The 12,721-nt window shown below is 45.8% G+C and overlaps 1 protein-coding gene across 2 annotated transcripts in view; it reads left to right on the forward strand.

Annotated features, from left to right (window-relative positions):
* The window catches only part of LOC139052213 (rap guanine nucleotide exchange factor 2-like), a 784,545-nt gene that overhangs the window by 18,689 nt on the left and 753,135 nt on the right, over window positions 1-12,721 (forward strand). For both annotated transcript variants that reach the window (XM_070529294.1, XM_070529299.1), the window contains exon 2: window positions 3,361-3,488. In XM_070529294.1, coding sequence (XP_070385395.1) covers window positions 3,361-3,488 — 128 coding nt within the window. The remainder of the gene's footprint in view (window positions 1-3,360; window positions 3,489-12,721) is intronic.

The following is a 12,721-nucleotide window of genomic DNA, read 5'->3' on the forward strand; positions in this document are numbered from 1 at the left end:
CTTGCAGAGGGACACGATGTCGCAGCTTGACATATTGCCAGTCGCTACGTTTGCAGTCTACAAGGCAACAAAGCCGAATCGTAGTGCTCGCGAAAAGACTGAGACCAACTCTGACCGCGGAGCTTTCGTCAAAATGGAGTACGTTGTAACACATGCAGACGACACTTGCTGTGTGCCGGAAGTGCTTAAGTGTACTGCAAAATTGTTCTTGTGCACTCTCTTTATGTTACTTTCTTTTTATAAAAACAAATTAACTAACATTCCAACTATTACGAAGATCATTTGTTTACCATAAAGTTGGAAAAATTATCGATGACGCGCCCTGGTCAGCCAATCGGATAGCTCGCCCTACTGACGTCATATGGGTGATTTCGGTCATATGGGTAGGGGCGGCTTAAAATTCCGCCGAGCAGTGCGCTGCGATCGGCAGCGATGTGCATTTTTAAAACCTTATAATAAATTACACGCTTTACGCAGAGCACTTAGATGTGTCAATTAATGATCAAAAGGACCTACTCTAACGACTCAGTACGTTTGTAGAAAATCGTCAAAAGCGTTTCAGGGTCCCTTTAGGCACACTGAAGGCTCTACATCTGAAATCTGACTATGAACTTCTGATGGGAGACATGGCGGCGCTTAACAAATACAGGCGGACAATTCGTTTCTGCTGGTTTAAGCCATGTTGGGATACCGGGTAATGAAGCAGCTGATAGATGTGCATTGATGGCAGCGTACAAAGACATAACAAACACAACACTTCCATATAAAGATAGCATCCGTGCGATTAGAAAAACCTTAACGTCAAAATAGCAAAACGAATGGAACCGTTGTGCCGACAACAAGTTACATCTCACTAAACCCATATAGTTGGTGAGTGGAAGTCATGTTATCATGAGGAGCGGTTCTTCGAAGTAGTTTTATGCCGACTACGCAGTGGCCACGCACACCTAACACACAATTATTTACTTACGAAAGAAGACACACCAACATGCGAGAAATGCCAAGAGCCACTAACAGTTATGCATATATCACTGACATGTACACACATTAAAATACACAGACGAAACCTTTTGCACAAGTTATATCAACTACACATACCTTTACACCCTGCTTTAATTTTAGGTGATGATACGCTATATAATCCCACTATCTGACGTGCGTAAATTTCTAGACGACACTGGATTTTTACATAAAATATAGATTATTAACACAGCCTTTCCCTTCCTAAACTGGATTTTAAAACACCTCGTGTTTGGCGCAGCATAGCCTTAGCCACTTTTGCGCTATTACACCACTAACTAGCTTAACTAGTTAGTGGTTAACTAGTTAGCCGCGAGTCATAAAGCTTTATGACTCGCGTCGTTTGGATTGAAAGCGCCGTCGGCTGCTGCTTCGACAACCGAAAGCTAGGCCTACCGGCTCGAGCGATCAGCGGCTGCCGACAGTCAGTGGACCGAGCGTGATGCTCCGCTTCGGAGAGTTTACCGTACCAATATGGCCCATTTGCAACAAAGCAAAGTTTAACGGAGATGTTTGTCATATTACGACAGTCCTTTTTCCCGCACAGTAAACAGGGGAAAGTCTCAAACGGCGCGCCGTTCTCTCGACTGTATGCACTAACTGCCACCGATGAAGATGGTATAGGCCTTGCTCGCTAGCCGTGGGTGTCGCTGGTTACGAAGAAGCTTCTGCTAGCGATTGGACGCATAGTTTTTTGCGAAATCTTTAACGCATGCGTGTATATTAAGAGGCTAAATGAAAAATAGATTTGAATACCTGTACACCGTCGGCAGAAAAGAGCAAGCCAAGCAACCTCCGTCGCGCGGTGGTCGCTCCGCGCTGCGCGTCGTTGATACCAACGTACTGCCCTCGGATGGTGTGTTTCGATCTCTTCAGTGGCGTAGTGCTGGGCGCTGATTGTCATATGAGGCGTACTTTCCACATCACTTTATGATATTTATGATAATTACATGTCAGCGACAACTGAGTGACTCTATACTGCGCTTTCGCAAGCGCTGTCCGTCCTCGTCCATCTTGAGCTTTCTGCATTGCGGTAAAATTCGGCTGCGTTTAAGGGTGTCAGAAGCTTGCAGGTCGAAACAACGTCGCGGCGCTGGCATATGAAAATTCAGTAGCCGCAAGTAGCGCGCTGAAAACCGAATCTGCGAGGAGCGAGCAACTTGTGTGTTGTGATGGCATCTCTGCCGTCGCTTATCCATGCTGTTTTCCTCGCGGGATAGCTCTTATCGAACGGTAACCGAAATAAACTCGCGTCCGTTGCTAGTGAAGCGATTTGTGCACAATACGCAACACAACTATATAGCCAGCCTTTTCACGAAAATACCCCGATCAAAACCACCACAAACCGGCGTCTCAAGGCGCGCTATATAGGGTTGCGTTGGTTGCTCGTCTGCTTCTCGTATATACCTAACCATGTAGAGGGCGTTCGTGACAGCCGTGTTGGCACATGCGCAACAGTATTTTTGCAAACCGTCCATTAGTTAGTTCTTCGTCTTATTTGAAAACTAACAATGACCGCGCACTTTCCCACCTGGTTAACACCACGATTGTATGTATACATGCATCGAGAGCAGAGGGAGAGAGAAAAAAAGGAGAGGAAAAGGTAGATCAACCGGACGAGCGTCCGGTTTGCTACCCTGCACGTGGGGGTAAGCAAAAGAAGAGGAAGAGAAAGAGAGAATGAGCACTGCGTGCACACAGCAGGACATACAGCAGGTATATAATCGGTCACTGAGGCCGGTGTTCCTCAAAAACTGTCGTAGTGTCCTAATTAGCTTTCTGCGCCATCGACGAATGTGGCCAGGGTGCAAAAAATTTTGTTCCAGAAAATTTTCTGCTAGAGTCCAGCAAAACGAAGACAACGGCTAGGACGTGAAGGGAAGGCACAGCGCTTTGTCCGATCTCGTTTTAGCTAGTCTTCGTTTTTGATTTCTCGATATAGCATTTATTCCTTTGCAGGGGTAGTGCGAAGGAACCAGTTACCAAATTGCAAATAATGAACATGGAGGCACTGATTTCGGTATCGATGAAAATGAGCACAGCTGCAACAAATTTTAAAAAAATCTAACGTAGCAAGCCATGTTACCGCAAAACTGAGTAGAATCGCCGCTGAGGTGTGGTAATATCGTATCATAAAACGCGAAACGACACGGAACCATATAAGATTTTGTTTCTCTCTCGATACGCAAGTTTCTCTATAGTTTTACTCGTTGTCTTAATTGGTCTACCGTTTGGTGTTGCCGTTGACAGGTGGCTTCCTCGGAGCTGTTGTTTTTATCTCTTTCCGTCTCCATTTCGTATCAGGCCGGCTTTTGCTAATGTTTATACTTTACTACGCAGGACCTGAAGCTCATCTACTCGTACATGCACGTCCTGGAGGCGGTCTCCTCGCTCAAGGAGGCCAACATCCGCGCCCTCTGCAAGACGGTGCGCTACGAGCGACACGATGCCGACGACATACTCTACTGGTACGGTGCAGAGCCTGCATGTGCTGTTTTTTTCCCTTACATTTTAAACTTAATTTCTTTGATTTTATTTGATCGTTGATTGAGCATAGTGCAGAGTGCGCGGATTTGATGATGGAATCTCGCTAAACGGAATTTCAAGCGTCCGGCAAGATTTTTTCCGATAAACAGGAGTTACGTTTACCGAGAAAGGAGTGCAGAGTTGCGGCACTATCTGTCACACAGCCTCTTGCAGTATAGACTCGTGTAAGGGCCACACTTCTTTTTTTACAATTTTGACGAGGTGCGGTCTTTACACGGGACTGAACCTTCTGGTTAAAAATGGTCCCGGTGCAGCCTTCACTTGCGCACACCCCGAATGTACTATTGCATCAGAGGTCAACGCGCAACTTTTTCCATCTAGTAGCGGCACGCGGAAGCACGCAGCGCGCAAAAATTCGCCGAAAGGCACGCTCGGCATCGGGACCCCGAACGCGATTGCTTCTCCGTTGGGAAATCTTTTTTTTTCCAAATTTTGGGCCGCCAAGTTGGGGCTGCGGCCCTTGCACGCGTGTGGCCCTCACACGAGTCTATACAGTAATACTGTTATCAGAAAGGTTTAGTATAAAGAAGTGAATGTAGCTGCTAGTTAAAACACACACACACACACACACACACACACACACACACACACACGCACACGCACACACACGCACACACACACACACACACACACACACACACACACGCACGCACGCACGCACACACACACACACACACACACACACACACACATACACACACACACACACACACACACACACAAGATGCCTGGCGCCTAAAACTTTATCCTGGAACCGGTACAGTTGCCGACCGATGATTCGGACTCGGCAGGGACCGGCTACAAGTCCAAATAAACGGAAGTCCTATATAACGGATTGATTGACCAGGCCTCATGAAAACACATATGCTTTCATGCGACCTGGTCAATCTGTACTTCCGACTATCGCCGAGCCGTCACTATAGATAGACGAATAGGATTATTGCATGCACCAAATCTTCATCCTCTGTCAACTTCAACAGAGGTCGACCGCACCCCAATAACCGTATAATAGCGGTTTTTTTCGCAACAGTCATCTTCAGGCACTTCAGCCGCTTCAATGCCACCTTCATTGGCGCAAACATCAAGGGTGGAATTGGCATTGTTTCAAGCTGCTAGATTCTAAGCGATAAAATTTGTAACAGCAGCCAGAGAAGTCGCCCGCGATTGTTTCGCTATTTAACAAGCAAAGGAAGACGCTGGTCTCTAGGTACACGGCGCTTGTCCAGCAAGAATGACTTTCTCCACAGAAGATAGGTGTTGAAGAAACAAAACAAAAACATCTTTTGTAATTTGATTATGTAGCTATGGCTTAACAGGGAGTTGCGAAATTTGATTCTTCAAATACAAAACCAACCAGTTCGGACTCGCTTGTTACGTTTAACCGGCAATTGCTTTTAACAATCTTCCGCTGTAGATGGCATTTGTTGCTCTGCAGTCATTACTGTAGCCTATAGTTTTGGCGTCGCTGCATTGTGAGGTCTTGGTTGCTTTCGAATCAATGTACGTTTTGAAAGCACGATAACCAAAAAGCAAGTAAACCGTATAAAAAAGAAGAACAAGTACAGTTGTTATGTAAGCAATCGTCATAATTTCAAGACTTACTACTTTAAGGAAACAATACTCGAAAAAGGAAACGCAGGCAATGTTGCGTCTAGAAAGTTATCTTGAAGCGTGATGGGTGATGCCGAAGCATCGTAAACAAGGGGCTAACACCTGCATCATCTTTTCGTCTCCATCCATAGCTGGTGTTTATAATTACCACAACTAACTAATCCCGCGCTCTGGTACTACTACATCAAATACGGAATGCGCGAGCTCTACGACGGACGTGACCAGTTACCCGGTGTTAAAAAGGGCAGTCTCTCCGTCCTTCCTACCTCTTCTGGAACACGGCTGCGAGTCCCAATGTGAGCAGGTATTGTGAAGTTCCTTCGTGGTTGCGAAATGAGTAACAGACAGAAATATAAAAATCACACTTGGCAAAGTGCGCGCGCGCGCGTGCGTGCGTGCGTGCGTGCGTGCGTGCGTGTGTGTGTGTGTGTGTGTGTGTGTGTGTGTGTGTGTGTGTGTGTGTGTGTGTGTGTGTGTGTGTGTGTGTGTGTGTGTGTGTGTGTGTGTGTGTGTGTGTATTCTCATTCAGAAAGAAACCGCGAAGGTACCATCGAAATAGTGAGTGAGTGAGTGAGTGAGTGAGTGAGTGAGTGAGTGAGTGAGTGAGTGAGTGAGTGAGTGAGTGAGTGAGTGAGTGAGTGAGTGAGTGAGTGAGTGAGTGAGTGAGGAAACACTGTTATGAATGCCTGCAGAACGGTTGGCCTTCCCCTGTTAGGGAGGCGTTACCGTGACGCAGCCATGACGTCTTCGCGGCGTGTGGCGCCTCTACTTCGGCCGCAGCCGCACTACTTCCTTTGGTCGACCGCGCCTGCCCCTCTTTTGGGGTGGCAGCCTCCCTCCGGTTTCGCTCGGTCGTTGCCTTTCGAGGGCCGCCGAGATCTGCTAGACGGCCTGGGCTTGGATATCTTGGTCATAGCACCTCGTTGCGGCCTACGTACTATTCTTACTAATCGAAATAGTGAATTATTTTTCTCCCAGAAAGCTCTGTTTAAATGGTGTGTGTGGCTTTACGTGAGCGGTATTATTGTGTAACTAAGAGGAACAAGACGCACGGCGTCTCCTGTAGGCCTTTGTGGCGTGCGAATACAATTCGGGTGCTTGTGCCCAAATTCTGGTTGTCGACGGAAGGTTACTATAGGCCAGACTTGAACACGTTGCACACTCTAAGAAGAATTCCGGGGAAAACGGGAGTAACTGCGCAGTTCGTCCGAAAAAGGGCGCTTTCGTCCCCCAAGGGAGTAACTGCATGGATGTGCGGGCCGTGTGCAAATTTTGGAGAGTAAGTGTTTAGTCCCTGGTCGGAAAGAGAGGAACGGGAGGACGAACGGCAACAGTTACTCCCCATGCGCTTCGCTGTTTTCGTCCGTGTCGTGCAGTGATGCGGCAAAAACTGTATTGTCTATAAATCGTCAATAGTTCGAAGTTCGTGCACTGTCCATTGAACTACATGCAAAGCAGCACTTTGCCTCTTCGTGAAAAAATTGCGTGAAATGTAAAGTTGGTATGTGAAGAGCCATGCCCTTCGTGCGCACCCCTTAAGTGAGCGATAGAAATTAAACGCGCAAGTCATTGATAGACTGCCAGATTTTGCTGGTAAATAGTACCTAAGTTCCTTCCGTTCCAAGGAGATTACGAACTTAACTGAAGCGATGTGTAGCTCAAACGGGACACACTAAGTGACAGAGCAATTGTCCGTCTCTGTCGTCTTAGGTTTACATCGTGTAGTGCCTCAGTTTAAAGCACCCTAAGACTACTCGGGCATATTTCTTTTCGCACTCACTGATGGTTGCAAGTACACTCAACGTTACACTCTCCCCGCACAACATGCACTAAATGCCAAGTCGCTACTACATTGCCGCACCTGCGTTCCGATGCTTAACCTCTCTCAATTTCCCAGTCTCGTCAAGCAATCTGCCGTGGTGCAGTGGGAGGGAGCACTGCACCACGGCAGATTGCTTGACGAGACTGGGAAATTGAGACAGGTTAAGCATCGGAACGCAGGTGCGGCAATGTAATAGCGACTTGGCATTTAGTGCATGTTGTGCGGGGAGAGTGTAACGTTGAGTGTACTTGCAACCATCAGTGAGTGCGAAAAGAAATATGCCCGAGTAGTCTTAGGGTGCTTTAAACTGAGGCACTACACGATGTAAACCTAAGACGACAGAGACGGACAATTGCTCTGTCACTTAGTGTGTCCCGTTTGAGCTACACATCGCTTCAGTTAAGTTCGTGGCGCGCGTTGCCAGACTTTGTTGTTTCAACCGAAACACTCACGGGAGGCATTTTTGGATATTTTAGAGAAGTTGTCGCAAGTGTACGATTCCTTGCAACGAGGTTTTCAAATGAATATTTATCAACTGTAAAAAAGAAAAAATTGTACAAAGATTTGTGTGACGTTGTTCTGCCGGAGCCAATGTACAGAGCCTTGTACAGTGGAGGCCCTGGTAGGGACGTGTTAAAGAGAGTAAAAAAAATGCAAGTTGCGCCAGGGGTTAAAACCTTCTTTTTTAAGTTACACACTGGAACGTTGCCAGTAAAAATGTTTTTACAGGAAAAGGGCTTATTTCTTCCATGGGGATCTCACTGCCTTATCTGCAAACAACCAGAAACGATAGATCACGTTTTTCTTCATTGTTGGGGAGGGGTATTTTTTTGGGACGTACTACAAAGAACGTTAAAGAAACAGTTTCCCCTCGACCCTCATGGAATACGGTATCTACCCATGGCTAACGAGGATGGTTTTCTGTTTGATTTAATAATGTTAATTGGCCTCCACAGTATTTGGCGCTCTCGAATGGCAGGATACTACTGCGATCCCGACGCACGACCAACGCGAATTTATTCGTGAAACTGTGCATCGGTTTGTTGAGATTTTGAAGGCCGGTGGGGATACTCCCGAGTGGCTGTCAAGGGTGGAGCCATTGATGGCTCTAAATGAATTTTGATGTGGCGAAGCCAGCCTCCCACCGGGCTGTTTATGTCAATACGACGTGTTCATTGTATCTTTTATGTTTTATGTATTGCTATGGCTGTTCTTTCTTTGTCAAAGTCAGGCAATAAGGAAAAAAAAAAATCTGCCGTGGTGCAGTGGTTAGAGTAGCTAACATGGGAGCGCGAAGACGTGAGTTCGAATCCTGCTTTCGGGCCCCTTTTTTTTCTTTTTTTTCAGCTCAGTAATCTTTTTTATTAGCGTATAAATGCCTTATTTCATTAATTCGACCTTTGCGGAGCATCGGAAATAATGACCGTTACTCCTTTGAGGAGCATCGGAAAAGAGCAACTGTTAGTCCTCGGAGGAGTAACGGCATGAGGAGTAACAGTTCATCCCCTCGCACTTACCCCCTAAAGGGAGGAATGGTTGTGGCAGATCAGTTGTTCCCCTAAAGGAGTAACCGCAATACCCCATTTCCTCCTTTTCTTCTTAGAGTGCAGGAAAAAGAAAGTTACCGATTACAATTCGTTCTTTAAAAAGAAGAGCTGACCTGGCTCTTTCAATGCGCCCTTTGCAGTACTTCACGCGTTGTTTACCTTCACTGAGAATCTCTTTTCGAAATATGTTAAAGTAATCTTCTCTCGTTTTCTTGCGATGACATGTGGTATTGACACTAGAAACTCGCTAGATTTGCGCGTTGGAGAGAACCGTGTTGTAACGTACCTACACCTAGCGCACATTATTGTGGTTGCTACATGCCTCGATGCTATATGGTCTGGTTCCTCTACGAATCGCAGCGCTTCATTGTTGTTGGGGCTGGGGGAAGGTTCGCCCCCAATAGGGCCAGTGAAAAGCTGAAAAAATCGTTCGTAGGCATCATTCCCTAGCACCAACGTCCGAAGTGGCCATCGCTATCGAGCCAAAGAAGCGCTGTTTATACTTGTCACCTACATCTGGTGGACCTCCCGGCGCCCTTCACTCGTTAACCACTCAGACTCAAAGGACAAATTGTAGCGGATAGCAGAAAACATTTACGCCCCTTGAGAAGGGTGGCCAAATGTGTAATGCAAATAAACATAAAGTATCATGACATTCAGCCCTAGAAATGCTGCTCGTGTGTTTTAATCGCAAAAAAATAGGTGTAAATTAGTCGCGTGATGTGTACCAGACAGACAGAAACATATGCGTTTAACGGCCAAGAACATCTCACTGTAAATCCCCATCAGTCGCGGATCACGATCGACTGTCGATAAATGTGTGAAAGTTACATAATTGTATGCCAAGGGCCCTATAACGTAAAACTATTCCAATGTGTTCTTATTCCAATGTCCTGACGTTAAATTTGCGTAACCGCCGACGCAAGCATCGGGCGGTCACCCACAGGATTGTCTGAACAAATCAATCAAACGCAGTCCTCGTTCATAGGAGGTCACTTTTGTTTGCTTGAAAAACGAATAACATTGCCTACACTGAGCGGGTTGTCTTATCTAATTGGCTGACAAGCGGCGAGGAGTGCGCTGAAGTGGAGAGGGATTCAATGGGAGCGAGCCAGTGTACTGAAATTCGATAACCGGATCAAGAGGGTGGTACCGGCGTCTGCGATTGGTCCACTTTCTTTTACTTAGCTTGCGGTGGCTGGTCGAAAATCGCGGCGGCATGCAACGGAAGGCTAAGAATGCTGCTAAAACGGATCCTCAGCAAAGAAGAGTTGGCGGAACGAGGTCGTAAAAGTGCCGAAAATGCTCGAAAACGTCACATGGCCTCGCAAAAAGTTTTATTAGACGCAAATAAACCCATGCTCTCCGGCAGGTGCGAGAGCCAGTGCCTGAGCGATGGGCGGCAGCCATCTTTTATTCCTTTCGGAACGGGGCAGCCTGCTGCTATTCAGAAAAAAAAAAAGAGTTTTGTTCGGCATATTAATGCATCTTTACGCGTACACGTTACTTTGACATGGTGAGTTTTCGCGGTTTTGTGACGTCGCGTGACAGGCAGGTGAAGTGGGTGCAGCCCGAAAACTTTTGAGCAATAGCCGAGGGCTGACGGCGAAAAGGCGTCGAATTAGAAATAACTATTTTTCTTTTGTTCGGTCAAATCATGCATAATGAGTGTGTACACGTCATATCAGACAGGTAGCTATCGCGGTTTTCGTGACGTCGCGTGACAGACAGGTAAAGTGGGAGTGGTCCAAAAAAGTTTTTGACCAATTGTGGAGGGCTGATTGCAGAATTGGAATACAAAAGTTTGAAATAGTTTTACGTTATAGCGCCCCAAGGTGCTGTACTCCATTAAAAGCAGGTCAAGGTGCATATTAAAGTGAGTCATCATAATTAGAGCCACTAAACATCTATTTATTGCTCGCTTGTGTATGCTGTTTTCTTTCATAAAATGAATTAAATAAGTGTCTCAATTTACATGCACAAATTATTTGGCTGCAAGCATTACTAGAAAGGAAAGAAAATTCTTTCGTAGTTGCTACCGAAATGGCTCATGTGAAGCGTCCCCTCAAACACGGTATATTGCCTTCACCAAGGTCGTCTGTAACAATAAATTTGCCTTAGAAATAAAATGGAGGTAATTTAGGCAAGCCTTAGGCAAGAGTGTTCAATATTTCCTTGCCACCACTGCACAGAAATTGCAAAGATAGTTTACGTACACGAATGTGTACCCAGTCATAAAAAAAAAAAGATGAAAAGCAGCTTTTACCGCCTACGAAGGCCGCTTAAAAGCGCTTCCAGGAGGGAGCGACAAACTTATAAGAGAGAGAAAATGGACTTGAGAGATTGGACTTCCAAGAGAAGTGTGTAAATATTCAAGCCTGTCATGTACAGGTCTATGAGGCGTAGCTACAGGACGCTGATTGTGGAAAAGAGGTAACCCACTTATATGTTTTCATCCCTTTTGAACACTGTAGTCACCGCCAAACATTAAGTGCTCAAAGCTGCGTTTCCTGGAATACAGCTTGTTTCGGAAGAAATGTAACTCGTTAGACGTAATTAGTTGCTAAAGAAGTAATTGAATTACAGATAGCGTTACCGAGTCAACAAAGTACGCGTTAAGTTACAGAACTACCAAGAAACGTAATTGATTAGAAGTAATTAATTACGCGTGTACGTACAAGTTTGCTATAGGCTATACAACAGCAAGAAAATGTTTCCTCTCTACATCAGCGTGGTGATGGTCTATCCCGTGTTTAGCAAGTGGCGTTGTACTTGACTAACACGTAAACGGTGGATCGGTCATGCGTCGGGCGAGTCATTGCCCTGTGTATGATCATGTCACCTGAAAATGAAATCAGTAGCCTTTCCTTTAAAAAATAAATAATGAAGTTTCCTGGTAGTAGACCACGTTATACATGGTTTTACGCCGGCTTTTGTAGGACCATAACCAGCAATCCGTTGAGAGTGACTTCAAAATGCGCGTGCGGCCACGTCTGAGCGCTTCTTCGCCCAGTGCTTCGCACTGTTCACAGATGGCGAGACAGCGCCGTGGGCGCTCGCTCTTTAACCGCTACTTCCGTCCGCTGCTTTGGAAGACTGCTGTCGCGCCTTCCAATGGGTGCGGGTACCTCTACGGCTTACTACGGCTGCGATCGTGACGCCCCCTGTGACTGCGATCCTGTACTTGACCTATGCCGTTCTCCGTTAAGTGTGTCATGCCCGTGAAAACCTGTGTGTTTTTGAAACTGCCTTTGTATCCGCGGCTGCACGTGACCGTCTTGACGTGGATAATTATAGTGCTGCATGCCTGTGGAGCTGGAAGCGCGGCTTTGGTAAAGATTTCAGCTTTAAATGGCCCTTCTTTACTTCTCCTTGCTGTTTCTCCCTCTCTGTACGTTTTCCTATTCTGTTCAAAATTTGCCCCATTGCACCGCATGCAGCAGAGTTATTCTCCTCTCTTTTCTTTCTTCTAGCGACAAAAATATTATAAAATAAACAATAAACACTCTGTAACGCGGTTTAATTACGAAGCCAGAAGTATGATAAGGGGCAGATCTGTTGGGCGAGCGTCAGGCACCGAGCGTGCGATCTCTATCCTCGAACGAGGCGTTGACGACGCGCATGTCTTCTTCGCTATACAACTCTAACGAATTGCTGATATCGGACAAGAAATAATCTGCTACAACTTTTGCATGCGTGATGAATACAAAAAAAAAAGAATGAAAATGAACGAAAGCTCAATGAAACAAAGAAGAGCTGGAATTCAGGATGAGAAATCGGAGGAGAACGAACGGGGTGTGGAAGTGGAACATGTCGCAATGCACGTCATCAAGTGACACTTATCTGCTTGTTTCTTTTGGTTTTGTTGGACGGCTGATGGTCGTGCACACACACACACACCTACACACACACACACACACACACACACACACACACACACACATATATATATATATATATATATATATATATATATATATATATATATATATATATATATATATATATATATATATATATATATATATATATATATGTGTGTGTGTGTGTGTGTGTGTGTGTGTGTGTGTGTGTGTGTGTGTTCGTGCAGTGACGGGGAAAAAGGTTGAGTTGGGCGCGCATTGATGGACGTCGTCTTCATGGCCGGACTATCTCGTGTCTCACCAAGATCACC

The sequence above is a fragment of the Dermacentor albipictus genome, unplaced genomic scaffold (assembly GCF_038994185.2).
Source record: "Dermacentor albipictus isolate Rhodes 1998 colony unplaced genomic scaffold, USDA_Dalb.pri_finalv2 scaffold_20, whole genome shotgun sequence".
NCBI classification, from domain to species: Eukaryota; Metazoa; Arthropoda; class Arachnida; order Ixodida; family Ixodidae; genus Dermacentor; species Dermacentor albipictus.